At 39.6% G+C, this 17,443-nt stretch overlaps 1 protein-coding gene across 1 annotated transcript in view; it reads left to right on the top strand.

The window, feature by feature from the left end:
* Positions 1-12,736, top strand: part of slc6a8 (solute carrier family 6 member 8) — a 45,386-nt gene extending 32,650 nt beyond the window's left edge. Inside the window, exons 8-13 of the mRNA XM_026154168.2 lie at positions 2,400-2,512; positions 2,844-2,981; positions 3,198-3,300; positions 3,631-3,731; positions 4,095-4,265; positions 5,549-12,736. Coding sequence (XP_026009953.1) covers positions 2,400-2,512; positions 2,844-2,981; positions 3,198-3,300; positions 3,631-3,731; positions 4,095-4,265; positions 5,549-5,683 — 761 coding nt within the window. The 3' untranslated portion in view covers positions 5,684-12,736. The remainder of the gene's footprint in view (positions 1-2,399; positions 2,513-2,843; positions 2,982-3,197; positions 3,301-3,630; positions 3,732-4,094; positions 4,266-5,548) is intronic.
* The last annotated feature ends 4,707 nt before the right edge of the window (positions 12,737-17,443 follow it).

Here is a 17,443-nt window from a genome sequence, read left to right as displayed (position 1 = left end):
GGTCACATGAGGTCAGCTGATAATTGTGTAGCCTCGACGATTTCAAATGGTGGTTATAAAAATAATGATTACAGAAGGATTCACTGCACTGTAATGAAGACCTGAATGAACCTGTGTGTGTGTGTGCGTGTGTGTGTGCGCGCGTGTCAGACTCCAGCCAGCAGTGTGTGTATTAATAGCTAAGCATCACGTGACGTGGCATCACAAACACACCGTTATATTTAGCTTGTCCACAGAAGGCTGCAGCTCTGAGCGGCTGTTCGGATCAAAGCTTTTCATTCAAACTTAATGAAGACTTTATGTAACCACAGAGCTAATGTTTACAGCCAGGTGAGAATAGTCACATGACAGTTCTTTGGCTATTTACACCTGGCCTCTTCAGCCCCCAGATAAAGAGCAACAGTCCTGGTGGAGGCGTGGTTGTGATAAATATACAGTTAAAGGGCCAAGAATTCTGAAAACTGCAATAACTCAAGAACAAAGCGACGAGGATTTTCAGTTTGATGCTGTTGATGTGTTCAAGAGGCTGAGCTGTAACACTGTTAAACTAAAACTGATCATTTTTCCGTCCATCCATCTGATGCCCAGATCTCCAGCTCTTCTGGAGGGATACTGAAGTGTTCCCGAGCCGTCTGATAGACACGGTGTCAGCCTATTTCAACTCTCCCACTTGGAGCAGTAACTCCACCCTTTTCTGACAATCATACTCTGAGACTTGGAGGTGCTCAATCTTTCAGTCCGCTTCATTTCTGTTGTTCAGATTTATGAGCAGTTGAGAATATTTAGGTTCATTTAAGGTTCAATAACATCAGCGTTGCTGACTCACTGATTTATGGTTGTTATCGACCCTCTTATTTATGACTTTGGTCAGGTGAAAGCAGCGTGATCGATATTATTATGGAGATTTTTAAAAATCTGGGCTGGTAATAATCAAAATGAGTTTTATTGTATTTCAATTTCTCATTCATAAATTTTCAAGCCTCAGAGGTTAAACCAACAACACTACAACAAAGCCTCATCCAAGGTGTGGCATTAAAAGCATCTTATGGTAAAGTACAAGTTAAGATTATATATACACTTTATCCCAAATTATCATGCACTGTTTATCAGAAAAACTGGGATGCCAAATCAGTCAACACACCCTGTAAGAAACTAGCTTCAATAAGCTATAATAGCTCAATAAAAGTAATATAATAATGTTTAATAAAAAGGCTCAATAAGGTGAAGCTTGTACAACAGAAAGGAGCTCGGTCATACAGAAATAAAACTGCTTTATAAGTAAAAGATTAAATAACATTCAGAAGAACAACATTCAAACCAATCAATCGAATAAAGTTATTCTTTAATGTAAAACAAACAAATAAACTAAAACAAAACAGAAGATGGATCGCTGTGTTCCTCTCATGTGTGACTATAATGAGATGTGCATTAATGAGTCACTAAAGTCTTCATCATGTTCTCATTTCATCTGCCTGAAAATATTTTCGTGTACCTCTCAGGAATGGTGTGTGTGCGCGTGTGTGTCTGTGTGTGCGCGTGTGTGTCTGTGTGTGTGTGTGTCTGTGTGTGAGGACAGGAATCTTTTTATTTAATCTTGCTGTAAAAAGAACAAAAGTAAATCCAATTTACTGAATCCAATCTGACACGTCTATACTGGTTTAAAGTATTAGCATCTGTGTGTGTGTGTGTGTGTGTGTGTGTGTGTGTGTGTGTGTGTGTGTGTGTGTGTGTGTGTGCAGTATTAACTGTCGGATTATTTAAGCGAGGCCTTTCACCTCGCATGTGACAGCTCTCCAGTGCATATTTCTGTGCTGCCTGATGAAACACGCCGTGATTTGTCCTGCTGTAAATATTTGTCCTGCACCTTTAATCTTTCTGCATATCAGCAAATTTATTTTGTGGTATTTGAAGCTGACCATAGCTGAGCAGATGAGACTTTTTCATAATCAGGACAAACAAGCATTTAAAGTAGAACAACCTACTTTCAAAGCTGGATGTTTTATGATGTTTCTGTTACAGCATGATGACGTCAGCCTGTTATTGCTTCATTGTGACATCGCAGAGTGTTGTGTTGAAAAAATAAAATGGGTGTTGTACAGGTCTCTCCGCGCCCTTTCATGTGATACAGTACGTGATATGGTCAAGTCAACCTTGATCGTGGATACTAACAATGACATCATGGTCAAACGCTTAGCCAACCAATTTCATATTTATGACTCTTTTCTTTTAATATTTATACTGTAGAGCCAGAAAATGAGCTGGTGGCGCTGCAGCTTTAAATTCTGCACACATTACATCTTCTGTGCACATGTTGGAAAAACATGCTGTATGAGCCAAACCTTGAGCCGCATGTTAAAATCCTGTGAAGTCTCTAATGCCTGTGTTTGTGTGTGTTTCAGGTCCAGGTCTGGCCTTCATTGCATATCCAAAGGCAGTCAGTCTGATGCCGGTGGCCCCGCTGTGGGCGGCGCTCTTCTTCTTCATGCTGCTGCTGCTCGGACTGGACAGTCAGGTGACCAACACACTCTGTATCATACCTTTAATCAGCTGCGCATTTTCTCAATAAGTTTGCAGGAGTAACATGGAAATATAAATATCTATAAATATGGGTGTCATGTGGTTATAAACTGAATTTATGATATTTCCCGCAGGATTTTGGTAAATGTTTAATAGATCAGTGGTCCTAATGCAGAGCCTTGGGGGACACCACAGAAGCAAATGATTGGAGAGAAATTTTAACTGGTTTTCAATATTTTACTTGTATTCAGCTTTATTCCTCCACTTCTGTTCAGCAAAGAGACACTGAAGACACTGTATGTCTTTCTCCATGTCTGTCCCTGCAGTTTGTCGGGGTGGAGGGTTTTGTTACCGGGATTCTGGATCTGTTTCCTGGAAAGCATTATCATCGCTACAAAAGGGAGATTGCTGTGGCGATATGCTGTTTACTCTGCTTCATTATTGACCTCTCCATGGTGACACAGGTTGGATGAACAAAGACTTTTCCCTCAAAAATTTAAATTTTTGATGATTTATACCATTTTTAAATAAACTGTCTTTTCTTACTAGCTCGTAGTAACAAAAATGAAAACGCATAACGTGTGAAGGAGCTTATGAGAGAACAAGAAACACTTCAGCTGATGAACTGGTTTACTAAATCGACACTGTTCACTGAGCCGTCTGTTCCTCTGTCTCTGCAGGGAGGGATGTACGTCTTCCAATTGTTTGACTACTATTCGGCCAGTGGGATGACTCTGTTGTGGCAAGCATTCTGGGAATGCATAGTAGTTGCCTGGGTCTACGGTATGTAATAAACACAAACACACAGTGTAGTGCTTCATAGCAACGTGATTGTAAATAGAGCCTTTGTGAAGTTTGTCAGTGAGGTAACCCATCTCAAAATAGGTCTGAAAATCATCTCAGATGATGTGATATTAGAGGTCACGGGTCAACGTGTTTTTTGTCACAAGCTAATATAAAATACAATATCACAGAATAATATGGCAACAAAAGACTATTAAGCTTTGTCATAGTGTGAATACAATCATGGAGAATTTCTAGTGTTTTATGACGTGAGTGGGGAAGAATCCTCAGCATCTTCCTGTCTTTGACTTGCTGATTAATGAACTGCAGGTGCTGACCGCTTCATGGATGATGTGGCTCGTATGATCGGCTACCGGCCTTTCCCCTGGATGAAGTGGTGCTGGTCTTTTATAACTCCATGTGTCTGCATAGTAAGACTGAACAACACTATCCCATCCAGAAATAGAAACCCACAACCACACACACCAGTTTTCCTCCAGGCTATCAGGCACTAATACCAGTTTATTAAGAGCTGAGCGCATACGTACATTTTTGATTATTGTAGAGGAACAAATTCAGAAAAGATTTATATTGATTATACACTTATATTTACCTTTTGCTGTCTCTTGAGCATACAGCAGAATCATATTAAAACTAACAGGCATAGACCAACATTATTCATCAGTTCTGCTGTGACAACATAATGAAATCTCACAGTATCAACACCACAAATCATGTAAATGATGCCAAATATGTGCCAATCTTCCTCTTTAATCTCCCCTTTCTTCCCGTAGGGTATCTTTCTGTTCCACCTGGTGAACTATAAGCCCCTGACCTACAACAATGTGTACGTGTACCCATGGTGGGGCGAGGTGATCGGCTGGTGTCTGGCTCTGTCCTCCATGCTGTGCATTCCTGTCAGCCTTCTCTACAAACTCTTTAGAGCCAAGGGAACCTTCAAAGAGGTAAGCGCCAGCTCACCCTGGACGTGCACGCTGAAACAAAGGGTTATGAATGTATTTAAAAAGCATAGGTACAGACTTACCTCACATGCAGACTTTAAATTGACCTAAAACTGATGTAGTTACTATCCAGATAACAAAATTAGCCGAGACCACAAAAAGTTTTACATTTAGATTTTATAAGGTAAAAATGTAAAAGGCAAACCTCAGTCTACCTGAAATTTGGTTTAAAATAAGGTTTTATGTAACTGTAATGTATGTCCCAGCGCTCGTAGCTCGGTATGAAGAGCAGAACATGTGACTTAAACTAATGCAAACACTCCTATTGAGTGACAGCAGAGGTCATTTCTAAGATATCACATCACGCTGCCCAACTTTATATAGAGTCGTTGTTGTAATATAAGCACACGTGGTGACACATGTTACCCTTCAAATTCTGGGAAATATACCTTAAATGAATAATAAAACACATGCAACATTACAGATGAATTAATTAAACTTTTCTTCTCTGAACGTTCTGGTTTCTAAGCTTGTTGAACCAACTTTGGCTAAGAATTTTTATTTTACAGTTAATCACCTGCTACAGTTTTGCAGAACAATTAACTTTAACGCAGCTGTATTAAATACAAATAAGTCAATAAACATGCATCATGCATCATGATAAGCTCAAGGATCTGGAAGTGACAGGTTAAGTTCGATGGAGAGGGGAGAGCGAGTACAGTTGGACTGGTGCTGTTGTAGAAAGTCTGGAAACATCGAGCTTTCTAGCTAGCACCTACACCTCTGCTGAAATGGGTTAACTTGACTTATGAGTGTAACAGAGGGGCACATAGAAGGTTAGGTGGTGGATTGGTTGGAGAAAATCACCAAACTACCGGTTGCTCCCCTGAGGTGCTGGCTGCCACTAGTTCTCCTTGACAGATAAGTTGTCATCTTCCATGCTAATTTTAGGTGACCATGGCCATCAGCTAGTGATCAAAGCAATCACAAGGATGTTTTAGGAACAGTATTGTCTTTGAGACCTAGTGACAGACTGCAACCTCTTACAACCAGTTGGAGGATAGCAAGACATATTTTTGTGACCGAGGCCTCACTAAGGAAATTTTGTTGGGTATACGTCTAGAGACACAAAAAGTATTTGCTTTGAAATGGAGATAATTTAGTTTGCACAGTCCAGGTCAGCATGTCTAACTTCTAAACAGGAAAAGCTTTAATCAAACCAAGCGATTCCTCCAGATCACATGACTTGCAATCTGTGTGACCACGTGTTTGTTGATGTCTTGCAGCGTTGGGCCCACCTGACCACTCCGGTGTGGGGAGCCCATCACTTGGAGTACATGGCCCCGGATATCAAGTCCTTGAGCTCCATGTCGCCTGGCATCGATGACAACAAAGTCATCATCTTCGAGAGTGTCATGTAGGCAGGACTCCATCCCCGTCCATCCATCCACCTCCGACCAGACAACCGACAGCACCACACTCGACCTTCAGCTTTACCTCCAACCCATACAGAGGCCTCAGAAAGGACTCGAAGTGATTGATTAGATTTGTGGACTGATTGATTGCCTTTGCCCTTCGATTAATTGATTGATGGGTCTCCTTGGACCTATTGATCAGTTGGTCTCTTCATGTCACCAAAATAACCAACGCTAAAGATTTTTTTTTAATACCTAGAAAAGAACAAAACAGAAGAGGAGTGACACAGCTCCTTCAGAAAGCTTCATAATTCCAACAACCACGAACAACTGGGAAAAAGAAATACTCTGCATGAATGTGGATAAAATGCTAAATAAGGGTAATCTAAAGTTTTCACTAAAGGCAGAATCATTTTGTGTTCTCTAAAAATACAAAACAAAAGAGTGTCTGCTGTCGAGGTCGAAGTCAGAGGTCAGTTTTCCTCCATCACCGATGATCGGTAGTATCAATGCTCTTCTCTCTGGGTGGGTGGGATGAAACGTTAACTAATAAACTGCCATTACATACAATCATCTCATTAAATGTTAAAGGGACTTGTGCTCACTGATTTTTATTTTAAAAAAATGGCGGTTTATTCACACAGACAGAGTTGTAGACAGACAGACTGACTGACCCCCAGAAAATTAACAGAGGTCATTTGCTTTGCAACAGGATTTAATAAATGACAGGAAATAGTCTGAGACGCAGTCCCGTCATCAAACATAAAAATGGAAGAAAAGATCAACCGAGAACCAGAACTATCGGGTTGAACGATCTCCGGGACTGGAGAGTAAAAAGTTCAACCTCCTGTTATCAAGCAAACCAGCGGTCCAGGAAGCCAGACTGTGCTCGGAGTCCTGAAAACACCCTCAGACACCCTTTGAGCACTTTGATTGTTGAGGCCCAAATCCTAAAACTCAAACTGATGCCCTGATTCCTTTTGAACGTTTCAATATATCGGTGCAGCTCTGCTGAAGCTAAATACTACAAATCACCAGCTTTTTACTACTGATCCCAGAACAGTCCTGGCTCCTGAGCAGTGTCGTGCTTCTCTGACCGCTGACCTCTGATCTGCAACAACAGATCTGATCTCAGAGGGAAATGTCCAGAGAGACTTCAGTCAGAGTTATAACAAGGACTTTAAATTGAATCCAATCAAAAACAATTAATAAGATCAGTAAAATCTCCTCAGAGCTTTTAACCCCAACCAGATACAAACACACAGATGCCGTCAGCTGTTGAAACTGATTTGAAACTAGACTGAAATCTCACTGGATCTGACCTTTAACCCTTCCCTGTCATGTGTCTGACCTCCCTGTGAGGAGGTTCAGGCCTGTGTGCGAATCAGGTCAGAGGTCGGGCTTCGTTCAGTGTCCCCCAGGTCGACTGAAGTGCCAAATGGGGCGCTGCCCGCCCTGCAGGGCTGATCCTAGACCAGGACTCCAGGCTGCCAAAATCAACCTGTTAGCTCTTCTCTCTGCCTCGTCTCTGTCTCATCGATGCTGCAGTCCTCCATCCAAACCTCACTTCTTCCTACTGAACCACTGATGGTGGCACCTTCCATCTCACATTCTCAGTTTCATACGCCTAAACTTTTCCTGTGTGATCAGAGTTCATATCATTCTAGCCATTTGTTTTAAGGGCCTCCCTTTGGGTGTAGCTCCTCACAAAAAGCAACGCTGCCTCTGTATGTGGTTAACCTCGTCTCCGCACAGTAATGGAAATTAGACATTCACACTCTAGTGACTGCTCTGTACGTAAAACCACCAAGAGGTCCAATATTAGAATCTATCACAAAACATTTAACAGGTTTCTAAGATTCCTCAAGAAAAAGAAATATCGATGTGAGATTGGTTTGAATAAAATACTTTCTGAATTGAAATAAGAAAACTAGCATCAATAAAATGGTAATATAAGTACATCGGTGCTCTTCCTTACACAATGCATCGACTGAGTAACACTAACTCACATTCATGAAGTTAGACTGCAAAATAAACTAAAACAAGAAATCACTCACACACTGTCAGTCGTAGACAAATTTATGTAACTGTACACAATTAAATATTATTTGTGTAAAATTAACAGCAGAAAATGACAGTAAGGGGTCATTTGTATTGCTTAAACTGATAAATATGATTTAGCTGGGTGCTACACCTTTTTTTTTTTTCTTTAACTGAAAAATAGCACGGGGCTAATTTCTAGTGTTAATGATTTTATAACGTTGGAAATGTGTGAACCCTGTGCAAATCGTCTGCACAAAAAAGCCCCACACAGATGAGCAGACACTAAAGTACTGACACACTTCAAACAGTGTTTAAATTTAAGAAAAATTGCTGAAGTGAAATATGAACCTCAAAATTAGCTACAAAAACTATCAACAGGACTTCCACTGATTTGCTTAGTGGACCCAAAATGCACCTTTAGTCTGGAGACCAGAAAAAGACCTGATTTGACTTTAAAACCGAGTCCGTGTTCACCTGCCGTCCGGTCAGCTGGTGGAGAGATGAGAGCCGGAGGACTCAGTGTGGTGCCAAGCATTGCCTTACATTGTTGTCTTAACTCTAGAGCCTGAACGGTTGACTAGCCAAACCCAGAGCCCTACAGGACGTCCTGTGTATGGCTCTGGTTTATATCAAACCAATCAGCAGTCTGCGGGGGCGTGTCTATAACTCTGTCTCCTAGTAACCCCTCACCATCCACCCATCATGGGGAACTATAACAATTAGAATGTCAAATATGCGAAAATTACCTACATTTGCACATTACTGTAAAAAAAATAAATAAAAAAAATAAAGAAATAATGTTGCTAGCACTTTAAAAAAAAGAATCGTGTTAGAAATCGCGTTTTGTTTTACATATTGTAAGATGAATCAGATTTATTTTATGGAGGCTTTTATTTTGCTGATACATACAATATGACAAATATATATATATTGAATATCTTTGTGTGTTATCTATATTTGATGCAGTATATAATTGCGATGATGATGATGATTTCTGGCTGATTGTTCACGTTTAGCTGGCAAGCACAAGCAAAGCGGTACCTCGAGCTTCAGGCTACCTCACTCCTCATTCAGACTTTCAAAGCAAATTTCTTTTGGCTTTTTATGCAAAGTTTTGTCAGCAGTACCGGCTGGTAGCAGGAGGGGATTGTGGGAACCTTTACAGTTCTCCGACACCAATGAAAACAAAAAGTCATGCTTTAAAACAACTTAAACTGGGGATTTTTATGTTGAATTTTTTTTTAAATTTAATGTTGCTGATACACACTGATACTGCGAGGCCTTTGACCAGGTGTATGACTAGCTAACGTGAACAACCAGCGTAGGGCGGGGCTATTATTCCGGCGGGCTTGCTGCGATGCAGTGATATGAAGACTGTCGAGGTTTCGTGTGGATCTGAGCAAACTTCAAAAGGGAATTGTTGGGTTCTCTCTTTTACTGACTTCTAATGTTCAAAGTGCTCAAGTGTTTGAAGAGTTTTAGCTTTAGATGATTTTTATTCTTTGGGTTTTAAATCAATATCAGTGTTCTCCCAACGACCCCCCCACGGCTCTCACGTCATTACTTGAGTTTGATAGAAAAGTATGACAAACAATCCTTTAAAGTAAATTTGCTGATAATTGCTGTAACTGCCATTTGAAGTAATTAGGAAGCTCCTGCCACTCACTGTCTCAGTATAGTGAGGTGGTCAGGCCTGGAGTGACAATGCCAACATGCGTGCAGCTGAAAAGATAAACAAAACAAACACTAAGATACTCCACCGGTTAGTTTAAGACCTTAATTACAGCCAGATACCCAAGAACGTGAAGAACAGCATTAGCAGAATCAGCAAAACAGACACAAATCTGGTTTCTGTATTTAATCTCTGGCTTAAAGCCCTGTTCAGTCAGAACGGATGGAGGTTTTTAATCCAGTCAAATAAACGAGTCGGATGAAATGGTTGAGTTCAAAAACCTGCATCCTTTACAACAATGATAACAGTCGCCCTCTATCATGTTTGGTTTATGCAAAGTAAGAAGTCAACATAGCATAATGGACACAAACAAGACAAACTCAGTCATTTTCAGACCAAATGGAAACCTAATTATGAAGACCAACCAAAGGGACTTAAAAACAGTATTTGGGCTGTAAAGTCAAACATCATCTGCATAAAAAAAATGCTTCAAAAACACAATTCTTTGGATTTGGTATGACTTCTACTATTCAATTATATCAATACCTCTGATGTAAATCTATATTAAAAGTTTGATGTTTTAAGAAAAAGCCCATAGTTAGCCTGAGAATCTTCCCGTTTTCTTCAGAGTCAGTGACCTGAAAATAATTGTGCTTCTCGCTGAGAAAAACGTGAACAAATCAAAAATAAGGGAACAAAAAATAATGTATAAGAGAAAAATAAAGAAGGGTTTTAAATTGGAGAAAGAAGAGGAATCCTGCTCATGAGGAGCTTGTTGTGGTTGGAACTTTTACAGTTACTACCCAAATACACAAAAGACTCTCTTACAATTCTCAAAGAGAAAACCACCTTAAATGGGGTTTAAGGGAAAGAGTGCAGAGCTCAGATGAGCCAGTTCCCAGAATGTTTAGGATTCATCTGTCGATCAAACTTTTCATATTTAAATGAGAATCTAAAGCGAGGATGCCTTTTGTGCAGCGTTCTGCTGCAGTGTGCTGGGACGTCTTCTAGGAGCCAAAACAAAAGTCATCAGCTCAAAAATACTTCAATACAAACCCTTCTTTCAGTTATTGTACACAACTAATTCAAGAATGGATCAAAGACAAAAAGTTTCTAATTTTTAAAATGTACAGATGACTCACTAAGTTATCAGTAACTAATGTCACTGATAACTATTTCATTAGTAAAACTAAGCTTGCAGCAATAACCAATCAAACTCACAGTTTAATGTTCAATGTTTGATTTTTTTAAAAGTTGTATTGTAGTGTTCTCGTCTTGTTTCCGGACTGGAGCCTGGGTGGGTCAGAGTGTGAAAAAACAAAAAGAATCTACAGCCATTTAAGAAAATGAACATGTATGTTACAAAATCAATGTTGTTTCATGTCAGTTTGTGTGCTCTTCTGCCAAAACACATGTTGTGACAGAGTCATTAATCCAAAACTGTGACTGGAAACGGCCAGGCTGGATGCTGTAAAACACACCTGCACAGGTGCAGGGAGGTGGCTCTTTTTAGTTTTCCTCACTCAGGCTGAAGTGAGTGATGTCACAGGTGATGGTGTGAACTGAACATGCTATGCAAACGGTTGTGCTTCAGCCTGCGTGTTTCTGGACGAACAATCAGACATTCAGACAACAAAAATGACCCAATCTGGATTCTCACAGTGAGAAATGTTCTGGTCTCATCTGGACTGAAGCCACACTTTACTATTTTTTTTAAATAAACAGTAACTGATGTAACTGACCTTTTACATATCAAACTTTTTAATGCCTGCCTGTTATTTTCATTTTCAGACAAGTATTTAAAAATAAAAAACAAACAAAAACTGATTTTTAAAGAGTAAGAACTAAAATAAAGTAAAAATAAGTCAAACATCGATGTGTTGTACTCAGAATGTGAAAATCTTTAGCAAATTACTTTTATGCAGCATTTTGAAATGCACATCCAGAATGTATCAATAGTTAAATTTTTTGAGATCTTTTTTTGTGCCGAAATTTTTAATGCTAATTTGCAGTTGTAAAAATTAAATCAGAAACGTAGCATTAAGGACGACAGAAATCACACCTGAAACTTGGTGATGGAACAACTAGCAGAGCAGAAAAGGCTCTTATGTTCAGTTTTTAAGTTTTATATTTTAATTCAATAAAGTTAAAACTTTTAAAATCTTATGAAAGAGAACAGAACGGATGCTTTTTTTACATTTAAATTTTATCCCTGAACTTGTCCATGTTGCTCTGACTGTCCGATTGTTCACTTCAGGTTTTTGATAAATGATACTTCGCTCAGCTGGTTTCCTTCAGTGGAGAGCGTTTATTTCCCAGAATCCTCCTGCTGTTCTCAGACCCATATAAAGTAGATAACACTCACAGCAGAGATGTTAGCAGAATGTTTAGCGGTTATTTTACAGCCGATAAGTTGCCAAAATATTTAACATCCAAATAAACCAGAACTACGGAAGCCTAAAAGGGAACACGCAAAGAAACGAGATGATGCATTAAGGTTTCGTTTCTTGACGGAACAGGAAGGTTTTCTGGGAAAAGCAAATAACTGGTGCTGTGGAAAAACAACCAAAAATATCACTGTGTGAAATATTTTTTTGGGAAGCTAACCTCAGGTGGGATTTTTGCAGCAGTGGAACCAGCAGGAGGCGCTCTCCTCCCCTGGGAAATGTCATCAAGTTTGGGTTGGAAACAGAGACAGAGACCCCTGACAATTAAAACCTGCTGAAATCAATTAAGGGTTCAATAAAAACACTGACGTGTACACAAGATCAAGCTAAAATTGGAAGTCAAGTGAGTGAAATGACTGTCACAGTAGCTTCCACTGAAGGCAAAGTACAAAACCAAACAACCATCCAATCACAGTCAGGCAAAAGTACCGTAGCTAAACATCATCTCATTAACTGAACCCATTCACTGTAACAGATTCTGAGTGAACGTGTACACGCAACAGACAGGAAAGACTTCAGCCAGCAGGTCCTGCCTCTGTCCCAGCTCAGACACAGCTACATGGTGCCCTCAGTGTTGTAACTGTGTCTTTGTGATTTGTGTAAACCACAGTCCTCCATACATAACTGTAGAGCAGACTCTTGATTAAGTAGCTTAACGAAGTAACTAGTAGTCGTGCTAATGATAATAACGTAACTCGGGGGCTTCATGTTAACGAGTCACCAGCCAAAAATTTTGCAGAGTCAATGTTAAAGAGTTAACTTTGAGCCCTGTCGGTGTCACCTGTGTTTCATCGACCTTTGACCCCTGCGAGGGTCTCCATGCTGCCAGCTGCTGTGATCACTGTGCTCATTCACCACCCAGTAAACTAACAGCAATAAAACTAATGTCACAACAAACAGCTGATCTATCTGTGTGGTTATTGGAGTATATAAGGTCCACTGAAGGAGAGTTATTAACTGGTTACATCCCACTGGTTTAACGTTCACATTAATAAAACTTCACTTCTTTTATTCACACTTTATTATTTTGTCAATCACAGACTCAGATTTTCAGGAACCTAAAGCAAAAAGCAGACTGATTCAGTCAATGGACGTCTCTCTGTGACCAAGAGGAGAACATTTCATTTGTTTACATAAAGACAAACAAAAGTTAATGATAGAGTTCCACAAGGTTCTTTGCTGGGGCCAATACTTTTTCACCATCACACTTCCCTCACACAACACTGCTCTACAGCCAGAATGCTTCTGCCCCTTATGTAGTCAAACATTGGTGACTGTGGCACTGAAACTGATGCTTTAATCTATTAGTTGGCTCCAGTTTTAATGGGATGCTGCTATTTCAGTGCTGAAAGTGAAAGTTTTTAACTTAAAGTGGGAAAATGTCTTCATATACATCATAACGCCTGAATTTTAGAAAAGATTAGATGCTAATTTTAGATGGCCAGTCTTCTTAAATAACTCATTCAACTTTAATGAAATTATGATTGTATTAATTTTACTATAACAATTAACAAATGATAACTTTTCAACCTTCTGACCTCATATGTGACCTTGTTAGTATCCTTTTTAAAGCATGTAAAAATACACCACAGGTAATGTTTTTATTTTTCTTCCACAACAAGCTTTTGAAAGTACTGTTCTTGAGAGATCACTGGATGACTTGGGAATATGTGGCATAAATTGGATGGATTGATGTCTTCTCATCCATACACAGACACGTAGCCAAGTGATGAAACCAACATATCTGCATGTATAATATTCTGGGTAAATGCTGAAACTGATGCTTTGTCGCAACATCCTACCCTCACACACCTTGACTTTCCTGGCAGCCTTTGAGAGGGAATAATTCTCATAATTTAATATTTTATAAGATGTCTACTCTATAATGACATTCTTTTTATGAATAATTACAAAAAAGGTGACATATCAAACGACAATTAAAAGGTGAGAAGACAAGAAGCTTATCATTTATGACTAAAACTCATCTAAACATTAAATAGTTTGGAATCGGCTATTTTCAATGTTATATTTTTGGATTCAGCTCTTCAAAAAAAGAATAATGTTATCTTGGAAGTAGATGTCTTCTGAAAAATTGTTGACAATTATAATACAGCCAAACACAACATACAGTTCCTTCACTCTGCAGATGACACCCAAGTCTTTATGCACAAGTCTATCTAAGACAGTTAAATTACAAATTTATAAAATATCTGTAGCATCTATCTGTAGATGGGGTTGTTTGTAGTAGGGCTGCCACAAACGATTATTTTGATAGTCGACTAATCACCGATTAATTTTGCGATTAGTCGACTAATCAGATCATGCATCCATCGGACAAAACGTACAGCTTATTGCACCAGCAGCATCTGCTCTTATATAACTATCATTAGCTTACAGCTTTAAGTGTTTCAGGTATGTGCTAACTAAAAATAAAGACAAGATGATAGTTTATTAAATTTTAATAAAATTTGCTGATTGTTTCGGTAAAGTTTAATAAACTCTTTGCTATCTAAAATATAACAGGACACCAGAGTATATTCTCAAGCATCTCACACTTCTGATAATCAGCTGTCTGCTTGTCATGACGTTTATTCAGCTGTGTAAAAACTATAACTTTAATCTCAGCCAAACCAATTTACTCAGGAACAAATAAAATATTGAAAAAAGCCAAACAATAACATTTGTAAGTTATCTAAGTGACTCATATATCATGTTTAACCTGAGTAGTGAAAGACGGCGGTGGGTTTGAAAACGATTTGCCGGGAGTCCGGTGTTCTCACAGCTCTAGTGACCTAGCCCCCGCCTAGCTATCGAGCTAGTGGGTAACAGACGTCTCCGAAAACATCGGAGCGCTTTTGAAAATATGCGGTGTCTTGATAAACTGAGCAGATATTTGAGGTTTACACAGCTACATTCTCGCCTGAAAATATGTTAAACGTTTATTTTGTGACCCAGAAAGAATAATAAGAGTAATATTAAAACTAACTAGCTGCCGCCATTGTTGGAAACTAAGCTGGGCTGCGCTATGAATTCTGGGACACAGCTTCTTCTTCGGGGTTTAACGGCAGCTGGCATCCTTGTACATGCTGTGCTGCCATCTTCTGTTTCAGTCCGTTATTACACTCTTAAATCCTGCTACTTATTCCTGCGTCTTTTGTGATCTTACAAAGCTTCAAACGACGCGTCGACTATTAAATCAGTCGTCGACGATTTTAATAGTCGACGTAATCGTGACTAGTCGACTAATCGTGGCAGCCCTAGTTTGTATTTGATGTAGCACAGACTGTGGAAATTCCCATTTTTATGTCACCTACTGACTTCTAAACTTTGCATTTTGAAGCCTAAACATTTGCAATTTGGCAGCTACCATTTTATTTTTTAGAGTGATCATATTTAGACAAGAGTTCTGAATAATTTGTTAGCAAACCACATCCACCATACTAAGCACCAGATTAGTCAAACTAAGTAGCAGCATTTCACTCAGCAGCGCTGGGAGGCAGACTTGTTGGGCAGTATGTGAGATTATTCCATAAAAATGATGCAGAAAGTACCAGCACAGTGAAGGGGTTCAGTTCCAAACTATAACTTTAAACCTTAACATTACCCATATGGATAAGTTATTAAGAAAACTAGCCCATTATACAATTGCTATGATGGGAGAAATAAGCCAGAAAAAAACAAGAACAACAAAAACAGTTTAAAAGAAGAAACATTTGCACCTGGATGTAAACATGTTATTTTCATCTCTAAATTTATATATTTTAAAATAAGAGTCTGTCTCTATTAACTCCAATGGAGGCAGCTTCAAGTGGTAACTAGAGGAACTTCAGCTTTGAGTACTTGTATGCTAGCTTAATCTTTCAGCCCTGCAGGTTGTTGCTTATACACTGAAGCCACTCTCGTGCACTGAAATGTCCTTGGCTTTATCCATGAGCACACAATTTAAAAAACAGTTAAGAACTAGACAGTATTTCAGTGCGTCACATTTGGTTTACACTAAACTTCATTACCTGTGTGCTGCTCCAGGTGAACAAAACAGGAGGCAGAGGGCGGAGCTGGACCAAACCATCTGCTGTCACCACATGGAGGAGGGGAGTTGAAGTTCTCCAGGGCCCGCTAATGGACTGGACATTTGATTCAGATGTGTTGACCCAGGGTGAGATCTAAAACCTGCAGGACACCGGCACTTGAGGCCTGGAGTTGCCCACCCCTGCTTTATGTACTGAGTTTGGTTATTGGCCCATTTCAGTGCTGAACAGCTCACCTGTAAGTCTCCTTCTTCTCCCATTGTGCTCCATAGTCTCTCACTTTCTGGTAGTGCATATCATGTTGTGAAATCTTCCATTTTCGACAATTTCCCACATAAAATAGGTTTTATTTATTACACTAGAGGTCTTTAAACTGAGGGTCATACAGCCCCCACAGGTGGGGAGAGTAAATATAGAATTAAGAATGAATGAAGTTCAATGAATCCGACTTCTGTGGGGAAAATAAAAGTTTGCAGAAGGACTTGTTTTGGCTGCTCTGCATGCTCTTCTTCACTACATCCATGCATAATGTTTGCGGTCTTCCTCTTTTCCTCCTGCCCTGTCCCTCCTCTTGCTCGACGTCCTGTCTTTTTGTCAGTGCACTATGTCCAAACCATTTATCACAGCAGGTCTCTCTACCACCTTGTAAACCTCTGCTCCACTCTTGCTGCCACCCTTCTGTAACAAATTGCTCCAGACACTTGTCTCCACCTACTCCACCCTGTCTGTGCTCTCTTCTTCCCCACTCTCATGCACTGTCAATTGCTTTGGATGCTTGATATATTTTAAACTATCTCGAGCCGATCCATGACGGCCACTCCAATCATAATCAGATTTAAAATCAGGATTTTCAGAAAGAGTTTGAGAAGCAGACCTCTAAATTGTTTAGGTAAGGTAATGGAATATTAAAACATTATTAAAATATTAAAACTCTGGGTGTACGTACGCTTGCCTCAATGATCCATTAAAATCAATCATGGTCTACTTCTAATGACTTCACTGATTTGAAGATGTTTTTTTGTGTGTAATTATTTTATTTAAGCTGATTGCTTCAGTAAATTGCAGCCAAACTGTGTCATCCATTTACTCTCACAAGGGACACGGCGTTAAACTGGTTCGACTTGGGGGTGACAAACACCACTCGGACAAATTTTGATCTATTTTCCTTTTGTTATCCAAATTTATTCCAGATCATCACAGAGCTCTTCTTACTCAGATATTGTGCGCCACATCTGTAATTCAATCTGCCAACAAAGTGCAACTGGTGACCTGTGTGAATATAAAATGACACTTTGCATCTGTTGAGCTTCAAGTGTCAAATCAAATATCTGAAAACGCTTTTAGAAGCTCAGCCTGACTGTAACTGATCTCTCTCTCTCACTCACACACACACACACACACACACACACACACACACACACACACACACACACACACACACACACACACACACACACACACACACACACACACACACACACACACACACACACACACACACACACACACGTCGAGCAGCTGCTAAATATACCTTTAAGTCGGTGTGCCCTCCACTCAATAATGTGTTGATCCTGGA

This window comes from Astatotilapia calliptera, chromosome 20 (assembly GCF_964374335.1).
Source record: "Astatotilapia calliptera chromosome 20, fAstCal68.1, whole genome shotgun sequence".
NCBI classification, from domain to species: Eukaryota; Metazoa; Chordata; class Actinopteri; order Cichliformes; family Cichlidae; genus Astatotilapia; species Astatotilapia calliptera.
The sequence above is the reverse complement of the archived record's forward strand: the minus strand, read 5'-3'. Positions and strand labels throughout refer to the sequence as shown.